This window comes from Malus sylvestris, chromosome 13 (genome assembly GCF_916048215.2).
Source record: "Malus sylvestris chromosome 13, drMalSylv7.2, whole genome shotgun sequence".
Classification (NCBI taxonomy): domain Eukaryota; kingdom Viridiplantae; phylum Streptophyta; class Magnoliopsida; order Rosales; family Rosaceae; genus Malus; species Malus sylvestris.
Window position 1 is genome coordinate 8,697,127 of NC_062272.1, and position 19,494 is coordinate 8,716,620.

A 19,494-nucleotide genomic window follows, 5' to 3' on the forward strand; every position below is an offset into this window, starting at 1 on the left:
GAGCGGCCTCACAACATGTGCTACTTCTAGTTGAGCATCATTTCAGATTGGGCACCGCCTCATATCAAGCATTAGTTCTAGACGACATCTAGTTACTTCGGCCCACACATGGACTGAATTTCAAGTCTCCAGCCAAAAGACTCTCTTGACTGAAGACTTGGGGGACTACTGTTTATACCATATTTAGGGCCTCGTATTTAGATCTCGTACAAATACTCAGGGGACTTAAATGTAATTATGGGATAAAGGAAGGGGCAACTATGTAATAGAGGAGGAGCCCCTTATTCTATAAAAGGGGACTCCTACCCTCATTCTAGAAGAGGCCTCACTCTCACTCTCGGAGGCCAACTCTTAGGCCATATTCTCACCCTCTCAGAGCTCTCGTCCTCACAGAGAAGCTCTCCCTCTCCCCCTCACAAATACTCTCAGATAAATACATATTCAGTGTGGACGTAGCCCAAACCTTGGGGTGAACCACGATACATCTTGTGTCATTTACTTTACTTGCAGATTCACGGTCGGATTTACGTTGTACCAAGACCGCCCCGGTTTTGTGCATCAACAGTGGTAATCATAAATTTTTAGTGATGTTTCTTGAATGGTATTGGAGGCATGTTGATGCAAATGTTAGGGTGATTGCATACGTTTCACGATAAATGGAACCTCATGAGATGAATTACCCTACGGGTGACTTGGAAGTCATGATTACCATTTTTGCTGTGAAGTTATGAAGGCATTATATTTGGTAAGAATGCAAGATTTTTACGAATCCAAAAAGTCTTCAATATCCATTACTTGGAAGGATTTTGATATGAGGCAGCGAAAGTGAATTGTATTGCTTAATGAACATGATTGTACGATCAGGGTGATCGTAAAGTTTGTTCTAGCTGAAGCACTTGGTGAGAAGACTACAGTAAGATTAATATCTGGCACGTTGGCCAAGAGTATCATCTTGTGGATTGGAAACCAACTAAAGTAAAGTTAAGAATGAAAGATCGAGAAGAAGTTATACTTGCTAAGTTTCAAGTTAGGCCTTTTGGTAAGGTCGTACTCGAAACTTAAATGTTTGACGAGGAAATTTAAGAATTAACCAAGGCAGAGAAAGAAGGGAAAAAGAATGAGTACATGATTCGTGAATCAAATGGTATGTGGATACAAGAAAACAAAAAGTATGTGCCTAATGCTGAGGATTTAAAGCAAGCAAATTTGGACGAAGTTCACTGTTCAACTTCTGCAATATTCTAAAAGTAATAAGATTTATCATACCATTCGACAGTTTTATTGGGTCAGCATATTGAGGCAGAAAGAGATAAACCTTTGGATTGAGATAACTATTTTCTGTTTCGCAGTGGAAATGGAAAGATATTACTTTGGATTATGTGTACAAGTTTCCTTGTACATAGGATGGTTATGATCGAATTTGAAGTGATAGTTGGTCAATGTACCAAGTTAGTACAATTACTCCAGTGCTGAGTAATAACTTTTTCCCAGACAGGGCAACGGTACTTAATGTATTTTGTGTTCGATGCGTTGTCACTAGGTGGCAGAGTCGTCTCGTGGAATTCTGGTGCAACTATTGAGAATTAAATTGGATTCGACTTGATAAGGAACCAAGGACGACTTTGGATTGGAAAAAGAAGGTCCTGAGAATTAAGACAGAGTAAGTGGTAAAAGTTTTGTGAAGAAATCATTCAGTAGAAAATTATGTGGGAGAAAGAGAATCGGATGAGAGAGATTTACCCGAAGCTATTGTTGGAGTATTGTTGATTTAGTTGGTTGCTGGAATTTCGGGGACGAAATTCTATAAGGAGGGAAGATTGTCACAGCCCGTCCCGGAATTTTAATTCCGAGGATGTGAAAAGATGAAAATGCCCTTAAACGGGACTAAGGGGCGAAAATTTAACAACTGGTTTTACTTAAAGTTCATAAGTTATTTGGTTTTAGGAACTTAAACTAGGCTTAAGTTTGGATTTTTATGTTGGAATTTATGAAATTGGGATTGGGGTTGGACACGTGGGATCCCCACACCTCAAAACCCTCCCCATAACCCGTACCATTGTCTCTCTCTCTCCTCCCTCACGAAACTCTCAGTTCTCTCTCCCTCTCCTTCGAACTCACACGGACCACCACAAAACCACCCTAAAGCTATACCAACGACGAATCTAAGACCACCATTTGAACCCTGAAGACTTCACGATCACGATGGTATCCATTTCAGGTAAGTTTTGCTTCGGAAAACCCTAGTTTCAAAGTTCTCGTGAAGAGCACTGTTCATGATCTTTTAAATGGTTACGTTTTAGGCTAAAACAAGCTTGTAGGAAGCTTAGTGAGGTCCCAAGGAAGCTCGGAGTGCTTCGTTGGAAGTTTTTGGACGTAAGAACACGGAGATCGACAAGTTCAAAGTTTGGCCGGAGCTTTCGAGGCTTTTTCCGGCGAATCCCCGGCGAGTTAGGAGTCGAGGTAGGTATCAATCTCTTCGTCTCGTCAAGTACTACAACTTTCCTTTTTATTTCACTCAATTTCGTTGAGTATTGAAGAAGTTATACTCATTTGAAAAATACCCAGTTTCCAGCGACCTCCGAGGCTTTCGAAGCAGTTTCCGGCCAAAACACGGCGAACTAGGTGTTGTGCAAGGTACCATTCTCTTTGTCTCTTCAAGGGCTACAACTGTCGTTTTTAAATCACTTGATTTCGTTGAGAAATGACAAAGTTATGGCAATTTGAAAAACGGCCGCGGAAAAACCAGTCCGGCGACCCAAGGAAGAAGAAGGTGCGCGTGGGGGCGCGTAGGTCCGTGCCTTCCTTGGCGCGTGGGGGGCGCGTGCTACAGTAAAAAATTATTTTAAAAATATGTTGACGTCCGTGACGTCGAGTAAATCACTGTGGTATATTCATATACCCAAATTGAGCACCGTATGAGAAAGTTATTAAGGATTGTTGATTAGGTGTTCAAATAACGTTTTATAGTTTTTGCATTTAGGTGAAAATATGAATTGACGATCCGACCGTTGGATCATTACCAAACTTTGATACGTTGTAATACGTAATATTTGAGGATTATTGGAACTTACAGATTGGGAATCCGAGTTACGGATCTTCCGGAATTGGAATTGTAAGTTCATAAAATAAAATGTTAACCGTCACTTAGTTTTGGAAATTGACGGAGATCCGACCGTTGGATGGTAGTGAAATTTTAGGATGTTATCCTAGAGATATATTGTGGACCTCTGGAAGTTATGGATTTAAAATCTGAGTGGCAGATCTTCCGGATCGATCAACGTAGTGACGTATTTTATATAAGTTATATATTCTATCGATATGAATTCTGATGTTGGATTTGATTACTGTTCTAGGCGGCGATCGTCATGACGCCTTGGCGTATTGTGCTAGGGAGTTGTAGGGCGAACTCCAGGTGAGTGGGCAGTTTTGTTTTCCGTATACATATATACTTGCCGTTTTCCCAGAAATTGAAAATGCATGAAATTATGCTTTAAATAGAAATGTGTGAAAAGTATATAGAATTATATGAAAAACGTGAATTGAAACGCTATGCATGAAAGTATATAGAAATGTGAATCGAATTGCCATGCATGAAATGATATGAATTGATATATGATGCATATGTATGAATTGGTGCGGCGGACGCACAAGTGAGTATCAGGTGAGTATTTAATTACTGTTATGATGATGATGATATATATTGAGCTCAAATCCTACACCATGGTTTAGTGCTTATAGTATTCACCGCATCGCACGCTCGCCTTGGATCCAAGTAGATGCTGGTCGCACAGTCCACGCGGAGTGGGTGCGACGGGCCAGTCGTAGAGTGTTAGTGAGATTTCGACTGGTGGGTGACCTTAGATTATGTGCACAGATGATTGATGAGAAAGCACTAGAGCGTAACTTGTGTGCAGAAGGCCGGACAGGTCACAGAGGTGACTCCGGCAGAGTGAGAGTGATAGATTTTGAGCTCTAGGTTCAACCGTACAGGCTATTAGAGGGCCTCCGGTTGATTACTTTCTTGCACCTGATATGATTATTGTTGATGCATCCATACTTAACTGTTGAATTAGACATGGCATGGCATGATTGATAAAGAGATAATGTTGAGATAGTAAAAATGAAGTTTTGAGAATATATATGTATATTTATATTTTACATTTCTGGGAAAGTATACAAGTTTTACGGAGAGGGGTTACAACGTTTTGAGAAATGTTTGGATTTGGAAAAGAATTGTTTTACTGACCCACTCAATTTTGGTTTTGCGCCCCTCCAGGTTCAGGAATCACAAAGGTGTGGTGACTACGAGGAATTCGACGGTGTTCTGACAGATTGGACAAAATTAGGACTCACCTTCGGGTGTATCAACTTATAAATTGTATCTTAAAGCTTCCGTACTGTGCAAATGGTTACGTCACTCTCACGTGACGGCCAGCATGCCCTCCTTCGGGACGGGGTGTGTCACCTGTGTATAACTTTTGTTATCAAAGAATCAACATACGTGCTCAAGCAAATATGTGGGACTAATCTCCATTGAAATCAAAATCAGAGAGTAACATAATACAGATAGCTTGGTTAGGGTTTTGTTTAACAATGGAAAGTGAGAGGTTTTGATAGTTGAAGAAGATAAATAATAGGTTAAATGTGATTTGGGGTGTGTTTAGAATATTTTTTTTTTTTTAAACCTAATAAGGTCGAAATTGTCATTGCATAATAGGGTACATAAATCATTAACATTAAATTTTAATGTGGTGTGCATTCAACATTTTATGGGATGTTAAAAAAAAAAAAGCCATAATTAAATACACATCATGTTTAATTTAATCTTTAAGAGGTAACCCGCCAATTAAAAGAAAAAAATAAATGCAATTTTAAAATTTACATCCCATTAAAATAGAACTCATATTTATTCTTTTTAAATATAAAATAGAATATATGAAAATCATTGCAAATGTTTGAGCACGTATGACTACTACACTTCATATTCCAAAGATAATCCATTTGTTGGGAAATCAGGAGTCCCCCAAACCAAGCATGCATGCATGCAAAATAAACGGTATGTGCTTATTGTATGGGGTTTTAGGGGAAGAGTTCAAAACATTTATAAGTGTAGCACTTCATTGAGCATTTGGGGGCGCATGTCGACATTTGGTGGCAATGTTGTCGAGGTCTGTCAACATCCACTGAGCTCTATGTACCGATATTTTCCGAGCAAGCACTTCATGGAACACTTTTCGAACACAATTTGGTTTCATATTATAGTCCTGTTATAGCTAAGGTCCCTAGAGAACCTTACAAGCTACTTTTAAGTCATCTGTAAAGTTTCGAGACCCAACCAGTCGGTCCCTTATACTAGATATATCCTTTGGTTGTACGCTCCCTGTCGTTTATTTACATTTGAATACATACCTCGAATGCATAAATTAACACTCTTAACGTAAGTTTAGAGCTACAAACGCTTTAGAACACAGTCAAACCTTGAACCCTAAACATAGACAAAAGCCAGGAATATGGTTAGCATTGCCTCGTCAGCAAAGAAATGCTAATTAAATTTGCCGATTTGGGAATATTTTGGATTTGCATGACCACTGTAGACTTGGACCAAAAATGCAATTCCCTAGTTAGGCCAAAATAGAAAATACTAAATGAAGTTAAGTAAAGTTGTTGTTTGAAAAGTTCAAATTGTCCTCACAAATAAAGATATCTTAGAAACACGTAAGATAAACACGACAAACGAAATATGAATTAGCATATTCTTTTAGAATATGAATAATTTAGAAATTTTGCGAATTTTACGTTCTTTCAATAAACACAAGGAAATATCTCAAAACAAAATTAGTTGGCAATTGGGATTTGTCTGTTTTTTTAAGTTTTTGAACCTTCTTAAATACCGCCATCACTGTCCAAACGTGTCCCAAGCTTCTGTGTTCTCCAAAACCGAGTGTCAATTTTTCTTAGTGTCCTCATTTTTCTTGAATTCCCAAAGCTTGCATTTTTGCAAGTCCGCAAATTTGCAAGAAAAAATCAATGGCTCTCAAGGCCGTTCATGCCTCCGACGTTCCGAACCTCGACCAAGTCACAGAAAGTGCCGCCGCATTGGCCGTATATTCGCCGTGGTTGGCTCATGGTGGGCGTTTAGATCAAATTACTTGGAATCCAAGAAACAAAAACAAAATGGAATCTGATTTTTGGAATTGGGTTTTTGTGTATAGGTGTGAAAGATGAAGGTGAGGAAACGAAATGGGGATACAAATGGCCAAAGTTCGTCGTGATGGGACACAGAGGCAGCGGGATGAACATGTTGCAGTCTTCTGATGCAAAGCTTAAATCCATCAAAGAGAACTCCATTCTCTCCTTCAATGCCGCCACTCAGTTCCCGATCGATTTCGTCGAGTTCGACGTTCAGGTGAGCATCATCTTTGTGGTTTTATAGGGACCAAGAAGAAAACATTTGATCGAAATCACAATCTGTTAAGAAAAACAGAATCTTGTTGTGCAAGGTTTTATATTACATTCTGATTTGAGGGTACTAATTGTTCTGCTTCTTTTCTTTCTTTCTTTCTTTTCGTTTCCATTTCTTGGTTTTACAATTAGGGAAAATTGTAAGCAAAAGCTATTTTTGTAGGTGACCAAAGACGACTGTCCGGTCATTTTTCATGACAACTTTATTGGCGCCGAGGACAAGGTTAGTTCGGAATTGTTATCAAACGGATCCTTGAATTCCTTGGTTTTTATTTTCCTGCTGAATATTGATGTTAATTGTAATTTTGTTTCAGGGTGTTTTCAAGGAGGAAAGGGTTACAGACATTACTCTGCTAGAATTTCTCTCCTACGGACCCCAGAGAGAGGGCGGAAAGGTATCACAAATGGTGATTTATCCGATTCCAAATCGTTAAAATGTATGTGGATGTTTTGTTAACAAGTCTATTTTTTTTCATTCGCTCAAATGCAGGTGGGGAGGCCTTTGGTCAGAAAAATAAAAGACGGGAGAATTTTCGACTGGAAGGTAGAACAGGATGACTCCCTATGCACATTGCAGGAGGTGTTCGAGAAAGTTGACCGTTCCAAGGGTTTTAACATTGAGTTGAAGTTCGATGATCAGATTGTCTACAAAGAAGAAAAGCTCGAACATGTTCTTCAAGTAATTTTGCAGGTAAGGATGCCTAATTTGTTTAGCATGTTCTACAGAACATTGTGATCAATGTTGCTTTAGGCACATAATATATACTAAGAGTTTTTTAAACAGGTGGTAATTAAGTATGCCAAGGACAGGCCGATCCTGTTTTCGAGCTTTCAGCCTGATGCTGCATTGCTGATGAGAAAAATGCAGACGACATATCCTGTAAGATCACATTCTAAACCTTCTGTCGAAGCCATGTTGAACAAATTTCAATGACTTGGTTTCTGATGCTGCGATGTATGCAAACCAGGTTTATTTCCTCACAAACGGAGGGTCTGAAATTTACACCGACATTCGAAGGAATTCGGTGGAAGAGGCCATGAAGTTGTGTTCGGGAGGTGGTTTGCAAGGAATTGTATCAGAAGTAAAAGCTATCTTGAGAAATCCAGGGGTAGTGACCAAGATTAAACAGGCCAAACTCTGCATTATAACCTATGGACAATTAAAGTAAGCTATCATTTTTGTTTCCTAAAAGCACTTTTGAGATCAGAAACACTTATCCGACTAATAATACGATCATATGGTTTGTGGACTTGCAGCAATGTGCCAGACGCTGTTTACATGCAACTTCTAATGGGGGTTGAGGGAGTGATTGTTGACCTTGTTCGAGAGATCACAGAAGCGGTTTCCGACTCCCGAATTCTTGTCAAAGAAGCAGGAACTTGGAACTTTCTTTCGTAGTAGAGCTTATGCCAGAGTAGATACGACGTCGAGGGCTGATCAACGTGGCCAGAACCAGATGCAAAATCTTGTGTACCGAACCTTAGTTTTTTTTTTTTTTTTTTTTTTTAGTTGTATCCAAATGGTTTCTCAAATGGAAGATGAGTTTCGAGATGAAAATATTATGAGCAATGATTTTCAGGAATATATTGTCTTCAATCGTCAATATAGTATTTTGTGTACGGAAGCAAGATCAACACTTTTTGTGGCTTAGGCCTCAGCCCAGTCTTCCCATTTTTTGTTCTATTGGGCTTTGTTCAGCACCAAAACGAATAAAATAAATAAACGACTATGAGAACACTATTCAATGTAGAAAATAATCACTACAACCTCGATCGAGACACACAGCCTCGACAAGTCTGTCTACCGGATACTATCGGGAGAGGTCCATGTTGCTTTTTGGCCCGACCACCTATCCCAAAAAAAGTTATTTAGGGTGAACCATACAAGAAATCATTTAGAAGTGTTTTTTTTAAGAAAAAGAGGGTACCGAGAAGGTTTTTGTTTCTTTGTATATAGGGTTTAGCTGAAATCATTTGGAAATGTTTTTAAAATAGCTAAAAGTACTTTTTTTTTTTTTTTTTTTTAAGTTTTTGGATTTCAAAAGCGTTTGAAGTGCTTCATGCAAGAAGCACATGTTATGTGCTAAAAGCATTTTAAAAGTACTTCCAACCATTTTAGAAGCATTTCCAAACGAGTTCTAAATGTAGGATGATTCTTTTGAAGTGTAAATAACAATATGTTCTATTTGGTCTACTGATTAACTATGTATTCAAACCAAAATGACATAATCAAGGCTCATTTCAAGTTTTTAGTTTTTAGTTTCATTCATTCAAAAAACTAAAAACGAAATTGTTATGAAATGTCTCATTTACCAATAAGCATCATAATTTTAGCATCTTTGTTCTTTCAAATATTACAGTTGAAACCTACTTATCCTAGAAGCCCCAAAAAATCAGAACAAAGTTAAAAGTGACGATGTAATTTGCTTCTAAACAAGAATATAAATACCTTTTAAATTTCGTGGAATGAGGTCTAAAAAAAGACGCAACTTTACAATGAAGGTGATATATACACATATCATCAAGTGAACCAATTTGCCCACATGCCCAAAGACACCCATCTTTTTGTTAGCATTTGATGGGCCTTTTCAGTAGGAGAGGAAGTTTCTCTCAAGCGTGCACTGTAAAGCATTGATTCGAAAGTTGGAAGTTAAAAGAAGTACTTATACAAAAGCAAGAAAAGTATAGTTATGAGGCGTTTGTTTGCCCTCACTAAGTGGGACTGGACTGGATAGGACTAGCTGTTAGTCCAATACCGTGTTTGTTCCATGCTGGGACTAACATTAAGGGGGCGTTTGTTGCACCTCCTTAAGAGGGACTGGCTTGGACTGTCTTAAGCAAGACTATAATCCCATGTTTGGTAAGTTGTTGGACTAACATAAGTGGGACTCACCTCGACTACGAGTCCCGCCGCACTTCACTAAAGCCGTTTATCTAATCCCAAGCTTTCGCTTGGTATTAACAGGGACTAGAAAGGAAATGAGGCCTACGTCCAATTCCCAATTTTTGCTTGCTAAACCTAGACACCCAGTCCCTCTGCGCTCCACCTTCTTCTCCAGCGCCGTCACCATAGCCAGGCTATCACCGTAAGCCTAGGGAGGACGACGACTGCCGCTGCAGGAAAACTTCGATTGATTTGGCAGTGTGGGTTTAATTTTGAGCACCGACCATGGCGTCCTCCTCGAGGCCTCAAGCGCTCCGCTAGGAAGATGCGCCGGCAAGTTTGTTGCTTTCTTCTGCAAGAGCGATTGACGTCGATTTGCAAAAATTGACGACGCCTCTGTAAATTGAAAAAAAAATTGGGATTTTTCTTCGTTTGATTTGAAGAGAAATAAATTAAAAGAAGAGAAGGTTTGAATTGAAGAGAAAGAAAATGAAATGAAGAGAAAGTATGGGTTTGATTTTTCTGAGTTTGATTTTTAATGGGAATGGGAGCAATCTGGCATGCCAAGAACAGGAAACGTATGAAAGAAAGAAAGAAGAGAAGTAGAGAGACAGGGGAGAGAGGGAGTCAAATTAAAAAAGTGTGTATAATAATAATAAATTATTAAAAAAATGAATTAAAAAATGACAGAAAAATATTTGATCTACAAAAATAATTGAGTCCGTGATTTAGTCCGACACTGCACCAAACGCTTCACTAAGTTAATCCAGCTTAGTCTAGTCTAAGCCAATCCAGCTTAGTCCTTGAAGCTAGTCCAGTCCGAGATAGTCCGGCGCAACAAACGCCCCTTAATGAGACTAAATGGGACTAGCATGGACAAAACCCTTCACTAAGAGGTCTTAGCGAGACCCCCCAATAACCATGGGACTAGCTAAGACTATCCTCTCTCGTCCTCGTCATGCTCAACAACCACTCCCGATAGACTTCTCGTCATCTCCGGTTACCTAGATCATAATAAAATATTAATAATTTATATATTAAATAATATAATATTAGAATTTGTTATTATCCAGCTTCTTAGTCGAACATTGCACCAAACGCTTCACTAAGTTAGTCCAGCTTAGTCTAGTCTAAGCCAGTCCAACTTAGTCCTTGAAGCTAGTCCAGTCCGAGATAGTCCGGTGCAACAAACGCCCCGTTAGTGTACGTTATTTTATATGTACAAGCACCAAAAGCAAGTAGACAACTCAGTGCAACAACATTGTACCAACTGGTCGCTTCACCATCCCAATCTACCTTTTTAAAGACGAGGAAAACTCACAGATGCATTTTAGCTTTATTTTGGGCACCACTGTATGATTTACCAGTGTCATGATTTGAACCCAGAATGTACTGTGTGGAATACGAGCCTGAAATTCGTTTCAACCATTGGGCCACCCCCTTATGGTATTTGCTATGTCTAATTAGGTAATCACGACTCTGAAATTGCAGGTGAGGGATTATCATTGCTATATCATTATCATTTAATCATGATCATCTCAAAAACTTCGTTCAACTTTTCTATAATTAGATCGTATTAGTATACTATGTAATCATTAGTGTATATTTTAGTATTACTAGTCTACTAGTTTATCTACCGTATAAATCAATTGGTGATATTCACAAGTAAAAGCTAAAAATCAACCCAACAAAAGCAAAATAGAACTTGTACTTTGTGACCTGCAGTGGATTTGCATGCAGCCCACGTATGCTCTATTGGTTGAAACGAAACCCCATGCATGTTTACAAGGCTACGATTGTCAAACTTCAACGACGAGCACAATGTCAAAGAAGTTGAAGTTTCGTCTTAAAATTGCAATAGCTTAACTTTTCACACTATTTATCTTTTTTATTATCTTTCTCTTCATGTGATTTTAGTCGCACATAAAATCTAAGATCGGCTCATGATTATCCTATTAAGTTATATTTATGTGTTCAAGACATCAATTCGACTGACGGCTACTTGTATACAAGGAATGTATGTTGTTGGTAATGTCGTGTTTGCCTATAAGTGAAGAAAGACAGCTATTAATTCTATCAGGTAGTGTTCTTTTTCCATTAATTTGATGCTTACATCTATGTCTTTGCAGACATTAATCTGATAGCTTGCTTCAGGCTGGTTGACAAAATATATTTTAGCTTGACAATGAAGAAAACGAGCTGAATCGATCGCTGTGTACGCAATGCATGTGTAACAGGTAATAACCTCTGGAAGGTATCTACAGCACCAGCATAAACAATAGCTTGGTCAACTTTGAGTCAACGGCAATTTTTTAATTTCTTTGTCCCTAACTGATGAGTCCATATTATACCATATATTTTAAGGAAAATTAATGAAAATGGCTTAAAAACTTTAAGTTTTAACGATAATGACAAAATAAAGGGTAAAGTGAATAGTACCAAGATTGACTTTTTAGTGTAAAAATATGGTTTTTCGTTAAAGTGAACAGTACCGGGAGCTTTTCGTTAAAATTCCCTATATTTTGCCCTATTCTTAGTTATAGTTTATTGGTTATTTTGATAGAAATTTGATACTTTGTTATATATTTTCAATGTAGGACATTCGACATCCTCTAGAGCAAAAAGGGATCAAACGGATGAATTTTGGAGTGATTCTAATTGGAGGATGTTTGTGCCCCTTTAAAAATGATTGTATCAAAGTTTCATATTTTTCTACCAAGCCGTTTGACCATGGCGATGAAATAAAGGCCCAATGTGCAACTTTTCCAAATTGATGTTTTTGGATGTTTTGGGTATTTTGGAGGTTAAGATGGCATATTTTGAGGAAGAGACCTTTGATGATTTGTAGGGGACGTCTCAAGCTTTCATAAGAGACATTTTTGGACCAAATCCGAGTTGATTTGCTCGGTCAAAAGACTATAATTTTATGAGAAGTCCGAATTTTAGTTCAAATAGGAAACCTTTTATTTCCTAATTATCTTATTCTATTACGTTTCCTAGTTTTTAGAAGATATTTTCTAGGTAGGATTTTATTCTGTAGTTGTATAAATAAGGCTATTCAACCATTACACTATGTTTGGATAAGGGAAATAAACTTGGAATTTGGATTAAAGACAGAATTTATAAATTGACATGCACCAATTCTCTTGTTTGAATTCATAAATATAGAAATTTAGAATTTCCGCATGAAAAAAAAAAACTTGGAATTTGGGACCTCCAATTCCCAAGTTTAAATTCCATATAAATAGGTGTCATTTTCCAATTTCTATGATTGAGAGTTTAAAAACAACAAATTTCATATTCAATTCCATTGTTCTTTTAGGTTACCCAAACAAGAAAATTCACAAATTCTATAGAATAAAATTCCATCATTTAAATTTCCGTCATTTTAAAATTTCTTAGTAATCTTAAATTTCTTCATCCAAACATAGTGTTAGAGAAAGGGAGAGGCATCAATTTGGAGAACTTAGCTGGGCTTTGACGATTTGTATTTCAATGTGTTTTCTATCATTTTTCTATTTCAATAAAATTCCTTTTGTTTTATAGTTGTTCGTAACTAATTCCTATTGCTAGGGCAAAGCCACAAGCCTTAGCATGAATATGTGATTTTATTAATTTGCTTATGAATGGATGCATGCTTGCTTTAAATTATTAACCACCGCTATTAAACTATCTAATTGTCTTAGTGATTCGCAACCATTAGGGTTTTTAGACAAGTAATTTGATGCAATTTATGTTGGAACATCACCTTAAAATTGAAGAGGGCTTCCAGTGATTAGTAATTGTAAGTTCACTTAAGGTGAACATCACGCTCTTAAGGGTTGCATGCTTTTTCAAAGGGTTTTCACAAAATTTAATGAGTCTTGCATGTTTATATTTGATCTGAACATCACAGACGAGTTGCATGTTAGATATATGTTTTCGCTTGAAAATCATAAGGAAAATATGTATTAGGAAAACCTAACCTTCAAAGCATGTATGTAGAAATTCATAAGTAATTGGTAAAATTGCATAGGATTGTTAAGGGGACGGCAGAACCCTAGGCTTTTACAAATTGATTTTCTTTAAATTGTTCTCTAGTTAATTTCTTTAACTGTTTTATTTTAAAATTCGTTTTTATTATATTAAATTCTAAAACCAACATTTTCCAAACTTTGTTTTAAATAATTGATTAAGCGTTGGTTTTAAACACAAATTATTCATTCAATCCCTATGGAAAACGACCTTGCTTGAGCCGCTATACTACGACAACCTTGTTCTCTTGCAAGTATTTTTAAGTGTTTTTATCCCTACTTTTGCGGGTGGTAAAAATTCTATCACTAACCCTTAATTTGTTCTAGATATTCCACTCCCATCAGATATTTTTTGTTTACTTATCGTTGCGTCACACACACATATATACACTCAAACATGGTTACAACATTATATATATATATATATATATATACACACACACACATTTACTTGTAGCCATGTTTGAGTGTGTGTATATATGTGTGTGCGCGCGCGCGTGCATCTTCTATATAGATTTCATTCATTAACTTTGTTCAATAATTCAAACAATATAGATTCATTCAAAACAAAAATTAGACAATGTAACGTAAACTTATTTAAAAAATCCGTCAAACTCACTATATATATATATTTTAAATGTATATGTATGTTACAAGAGATTGCTTGCAAATATTTTAAATAGCATGATATGATATCACTCATCCATTTTTCTTCAGGGACAAAACTATATATTAATTATCAAGCTCAATGAATTTGAACCTCACGAAACCCTAAAATGTATATATAAACTTGTGACACATAAAAGTGAGGTCTGTTGTTGTAATGACTAATTAGACGGCACTAAGAAAATGCGAAATGATGCCCTTTAAAGAAAAATAGCACAAATAATACTTAAATCATTGACATAAAAGGAGAGTGGGCACTATTTTCTTCTTCCACGTCAAACTGCCCTTCTACTTGGTGGTGATCTCTCTTTCCAGCTAATAATTAAACCCTAATTAATATAATGTGTTGCTAATACTGTTTGTTTCGTTGTCAATTATTCATTAATTATACTATTAATTATATTAGAGTGCAGGCCTTTAAAAAGCTACTGTGCCACTATTTTATTGCAAAGATGAACACTTCATTAGACGGGTCAATGTCATCGTTTCATAAGTACTTGTACCAATCCATTCATATTATAAAGTATATCAAATCATTAGCACTATATATTTGGTCTGTAACATATTTCAAATTTACCGTCTATGCATATAATAATAGTAAAATTAATATAGTAATAACAGTAAATCTGTGCAAATATTATCCGAATTCATATGTAGGAGGAGTTAGTTTTTCCTTCTTAGTAGCCCTATTTATTGGTTACTCCAACTCAAATTTCAAAAGATGGTTTATATGCCTAATTTATTTTTCGTGTCATGGTGTGGATGAAGTAGTGTGTATTAGCCATTAGGATGTTTGTAATGGGGGCAACCCTGAAAAGATGAGTTCCCATTAAAAGTAAAAGAGGGGAAGAAAAACCAAGCCAACCCCCCAACATCCAAAAATAAAAAAGTGTTTGTTTGAAAGATTAGTAGTAGTTGGAGACGAATTTCAAGTCTATATTCTACGCGATATGTCATAGGTTCAATTCATGACACTAGTGAATTACACAATAATAATCAGAGAAAGATTGAAATGTCTTTATAAGTCTTTCTGACTCCTAAAAAGATTGACTGACATAATAAAATTATCAACGGATCTCCTTTATAAATAAAAAAATTATTCGAGTAATGGAAAACATGATTGGATTATAGAAGGAGGAGGAAGTAGAGATAGGCATTTTCCACTGAACAATATATTTTAATTAAAAAAACAATAATTGCAGGCTTTGACGTTTCTCTCTTTTCTCCTTATAACTCTCTTTAACACCCACACGCAACCTCCTTTGACCCTCACCCTAAACAAAAACAATACCTAAATAAACTAATTAATTAATTAAAAAGATAAAGAATTAAATAGAAGAAAAAAAACACGGCCGCAATTTGTCCTACGAAACCCAACTCCAACAATTCCTTCCAATATTTTTTTTATAATTTATTTTTACAAGTGGGCTGAGAATCGCATTTTGCTTCATTTGCTTGTGATATTCTCTTTACTTTTATATTTTTCTGATTAACTGGATATAGTTTTTCTTATTACAAAAAGCTCCTTTTTTTATTTTATAATTCTGCCCACAAATTGTTTAAATTTTGTGATAAAGAGGCTTCCGTTCTCCCTACGGAGTCAAACCTCTCTTTCATTTGTCAATCTTTGAGGCTCCGGTACACTCCAGTTTTTATTATTCCAAAACTACCTCTGGAGAGTCCTGTTTACTACAATTCTGCCACTGTCAAGTTCAACTACAACCTCTAACTAAAGGGTTATAGAGTAAATCTATGGGTAGAAACCACCTAGTCGATTGGAGCTGCGACTTTGATTTGGGTTTTTGTCTTGAAGAACTTCTTGTTTGGATTGGTGATCTTTTATCTGATGATATTTTAAGAGTTGTTAGGAACCGTTCAGTTTGTACTTCTTAAAAGTATAGTGCTTTTTGAGATGTTCGCTCTAGATTACCAAAAAAAAAATCTATGGGTAGAAAGAGAGGAGTGTCTTTTCCAGAAAAGAGATTGTTTAGATGATTTCTATCAAATCTTCATCTGATCGAAAATAGTGAGACAAGAAGATTGAGGAAATCTTGAAATGGGTCTTTGATTGAAGGTGGCATTTTTGTCAGTTACCCTAAATCCGACGTGGTTGGCCGTCGTTTTGGTGGCAAGTAGGTCCCTGAACTCTCACCCACCCCAACGAGCCACGAGCCACGAGCCACAAGCCACGAGCCATATCATCATCTCAATTACCATAATACCCTTCCAAAGTTCAACCCTTAATTTTCCTTTTTATCCTACACTAAAATAAATTCCAAAGGTAGTGGGGCAACATGGGCCCAATAAGCATTATCCATCCCTCCAACCGCAAGGAGCATCTTTTTTCATGTGTTATACGAAATATTCAAGTTAGCTTTACACGCATCCCTAATTCCCTATGCGTGCACCCTACAATGTACAATCCCATATAACAAATATATCTATCACTCAATTTTTGAAAAGGGGAATAATATGAAAAATCAATTTCCAAATATTCCATGCATAATATGATTTTTTTTTTATAAGTCAATTATTCGTGGTTTGATCTATTTTTGCAAGTAACTTAGAGTCTTTTTGGTAATTTACTTGAATCTAACTTTTTAAACTCAAAAATAATTTTCAAGTTTTAGGCCTTAAAAACTTGTTTGGTATGACTATTTTCAAACTGAACTCAAGACTAATTAAAAAATAGTCTATTATCTAAAAACACAAAAAGTGAGATTTTTGAGTTTTTAAACTTAAACTCACTCATTTCTTTCTCTCTCTCCTCCCCTCTCACTCCAAATCTATCTCTCTTTTCTGCTTTCTCTCTCCCCCTTCTCTTTTTTCTTTTACCTTTTTCGTCTCTCCTCCAATCCGCTCTCTTCATTCTCTCAGTTCTTTCTCTCATTCATCTTCCTCTCTATCTTCTCCGATCTTCTCACTTCTTTCTCTTTTCTCCAATCATCTTTTACTTTCTTTCCTCCTCTCTCCTCTTTCTTTCTCGACCCCCTTTTTAAGGATCTTTTTGTCCAGTTTAAGTTGTAAAATTTAAAATTTTTAAATCGCATATCAAACAAGTTTTTGAGTCTTAAAGAAAATTGTTTTCAAGAAAAATTCTTAAAAAATGTTTTGAGAAATTATAAAAAATTTCAAATAGGATACCAAACAAGCCCTTAGTTGGCTGAATATATTATGCCCATATTTATATCACCAATCAAATATTTGGAACATTATTTTAATCCATCTATTTTAGTTAAGATATCAAAATTCAAAAGATTACTAGCTTTGATATTAGTAATGCAAAATTAAGAAATGCTAAGTGGACTCTCCCAAAAGTAGAAACGTCAATGTCCGTATCAACGTTATAAAACATTGTGCGAAAATCATGAGGTCACATAAAATCTATATAAAGTCTCACTCTTGAGAGAGTTCCCTTATTAGTGAAATGCTACCGTATCACCTAAAAAAAATGTAACAAAAGAGATTGTTTGAAACACTTCTAAGTGCTCATTAAAGTATTGGTTAACCTAAAAAAAATAAAGAGTAATGTTAAGGAGATTATCTTAAAGTGGAACTGTATATGGATTATCCCACATTTTTGACACAATATGTTATAATGTTGGCACGAGAATTATGCCAGAAACATTAGGTGGCCGATAATCCATGGAGCGCCTCACTTTTGAGAGAGTCTCTTTATCACGAATCTCTATGAAACAATGGGAAGACGTCCTATTATATTCTTGACCCGGGTTAAAAAAAAATTCTTGTTGAAAAACCCGTTGTCTAACTTGATTAATCGTCCTTTGTTGTTCAAAATGAATGCCTCGAGTTCTCAGCTTATCCCTAGAAGTGGAACTCATAGGAGGGTCGGTATGCGAAGAGAGGTCTCCCTTGTAACAGGAGTGAAGAATGACTCGGCCAGGGGCCGTTACATTGGATGCTAAAGCATGGGTATTTTGCATCCATTGAGCAAAGACGAGTTGTAATTGTTGTTGTTAATAATGATTATTACAAATTTAAGATTTTTTTGTCAATGAGACACCAGCGTGTGAATTTAGTTAAATAGTGTTTTGACATGAAGTTGGTAATATTTAACGTTAAGCAAGACATATTAATTAGGAATCTTGACTCTTGAGGTGTCAAATCACCTAATTTTAAGGTCTCCATTGCCATCATACATACTAAACATTTGAAATGCCTAATTATAATTTATAAAAACAAAATATCTTTAATTGTGTAACACGTTAGTAACAAAACTACCTTGAATAAAACTACAAATAAAAGTCCAATATTCTCATTTCTCAAGTTCAGGCACTTTTGGTTCTTTCAAATATATTCCGTGGTCCGTACTTTTTTCACTTGCCCAGCGGCTCCTCTGAGAGCACCCAACACTTTTTGTTTCCCTCGCAAATAGCACCATGACGGAGGCTACAACCGTAATTTCACCCCCATTGACTTTAAATCCTTTTAGTCAAGTACAGCTGTCAGCATGACGTAACGTGACTTCATCCTTACGAGGCCGTAAACCCTTCGCTGCAGCTACTACCTTATGCCTTTCGTACTTGGGCTTTGCTCATCAAACTCCGGTAGAAGGACCATAATACCCTTCTAGTATTCCCTCCTAGGGGGTTACCTTGATGTTATTCTAAATCAATCATATGCTGATATTTATTTTAAACTTCGTACATGACGGTGTGTATGCTACAGTAGCATATAAGAAAAAAAAATGTTTGAACTTATTAGATTATGATTTGGAGATGATATATGTTGCTTTTATGCTTCATTTCAACTTTCGGATGTGGGAAATAAATGAATGAAAACATAATTCTTGGGTAGCCATAAAGTGAGTTCACCTGTTTCTAGAGGAAGCCAATGGAATAGCTCGGCCATCTTTTGTTCAGCAATAGGGTAGATGGTGCAATGTCAGGAAGTAGATATTAACCTTCATGCATCTCATTGCAAGTAAGAAGCCAAACATTGTTCGATTCCTAAATGCTATGAAGAAACCTATGGCATTGCTAATGTCGCGGTGTCTTAAATCTATCAACCATTGACTTGCATTTAAGATTTCCTACATATCGATATGTGAATGCTTTGGAGTACAACAACAATGTCCTCTGCATAAAACACTTGTAAATCAATCACAAATTGACAATGTGAAAACAATTTTTTGTTTTTCGTGATTCTAAAACAACCTATTGCAAGTAAGGAGGGAATAAGTGGTTAACATACACAATGTGATTGTTTTATGAGAAGACCACAATGCATCTCCCCACCGTCCAAAACATATGCAAGTTTCCAACTTGGAGGGCAAGGTTTAAAATGGCAATTTAGGTAAAATATAAAGCAAAACCATAATCCAATTAAAATTTGAGATTCGGAAGGGAGGGAAGAGACCCAATAGGGCTTTAACAGCTTCGGTTATTTCCACACACAAAGGTCGAACACCACAAGAAAGATCTCTCTCTCTCTCTCTCTCTCTCTCTT

At 36.4% G+C, this 19,494-nt stretch overlaps 1 protein-coding gene and 1 long non-coding RNA gene across 3 annotated transcripts in view; both read left to right on the plus strand.

Annotated features, from left to right (window-relative positions):
- Positions 1-2,012: 2,012 nt before the first annotated feature.
- Positions 2,013-19,494, plus strand: part of LOC126596857 (uncharacterized) — a 52,459-nt gene continuing 34,977 nt past the window's right edge. The window contains exons 1-6 of one of the 2 annotated variants that reach the window (XR_007614040.1): positions 2,013-2,218; positions 2,301-2,460; positions 2,566-2,634; positions 3,354-3,412; positions 4,277-4,469; positions 12,595-12,719. This is a non-coding gene — a long non-coding RNA (uncharacterized LOC126596857). Of the gene's footprint in view, positions 2,219-2,300; positions 2,461-2,565; positions 2,635-3,353; positions 3,413-4,276; positions 4,470-12,594; positions 12,720-19,494 lie in introns of those variants that run through there. The other variant, XR_007614041.1, reaches the window with a different exon arrangement.
- Positions 5,915-8,200, plus strand: LOC126596849 (glycerophosphodiester phosphodiesterase GDPD2-like). The gene is made up of 8 exons (XM_050263507.1): positions 5,915-6,127; positions 6,213-6,406; positions 6,626-6,685; positions 6,777-6,857; positions 6,953-7,153; positions 7,247-7,342; positions 7,431-7,627; positions 7,720-8,200. The coding sequence occupies exons 1-8, from the start codon at positions 6,028-6,030 to the stop codon at positions 7,859-7,861; spliced, it is 1,071 nt and encodes a 356-aa protein (XP_050119464.1). The 5' UTR covers positions 5,915-6,027; the 3' UTR covers positions 7,862-8,200.

Coding starts and splice junctions, on each gene's coding strand:
- LOC126596849 (XM_050263507.1), top strand. CDS start 6,028: ATGGCTCTCAAGGCCGTTCATGCCTCCGACGTTCCGAACCTCGACCAA. Junction 6,686..6,776: donor TTATTGGCGCCGAGGACAAG/GTTAGTTCGGAA, acceptor ATTTTGTTTCAG/GGTGTTTTCAAGGAGGAAAG. Junction 7,628..7,719: donor ATAACCTATGGACAATTAAA/GTAAGCTATCAT, acceptor GTGGACTTGCAG/CAATGTGCCAGACGCTGTTT.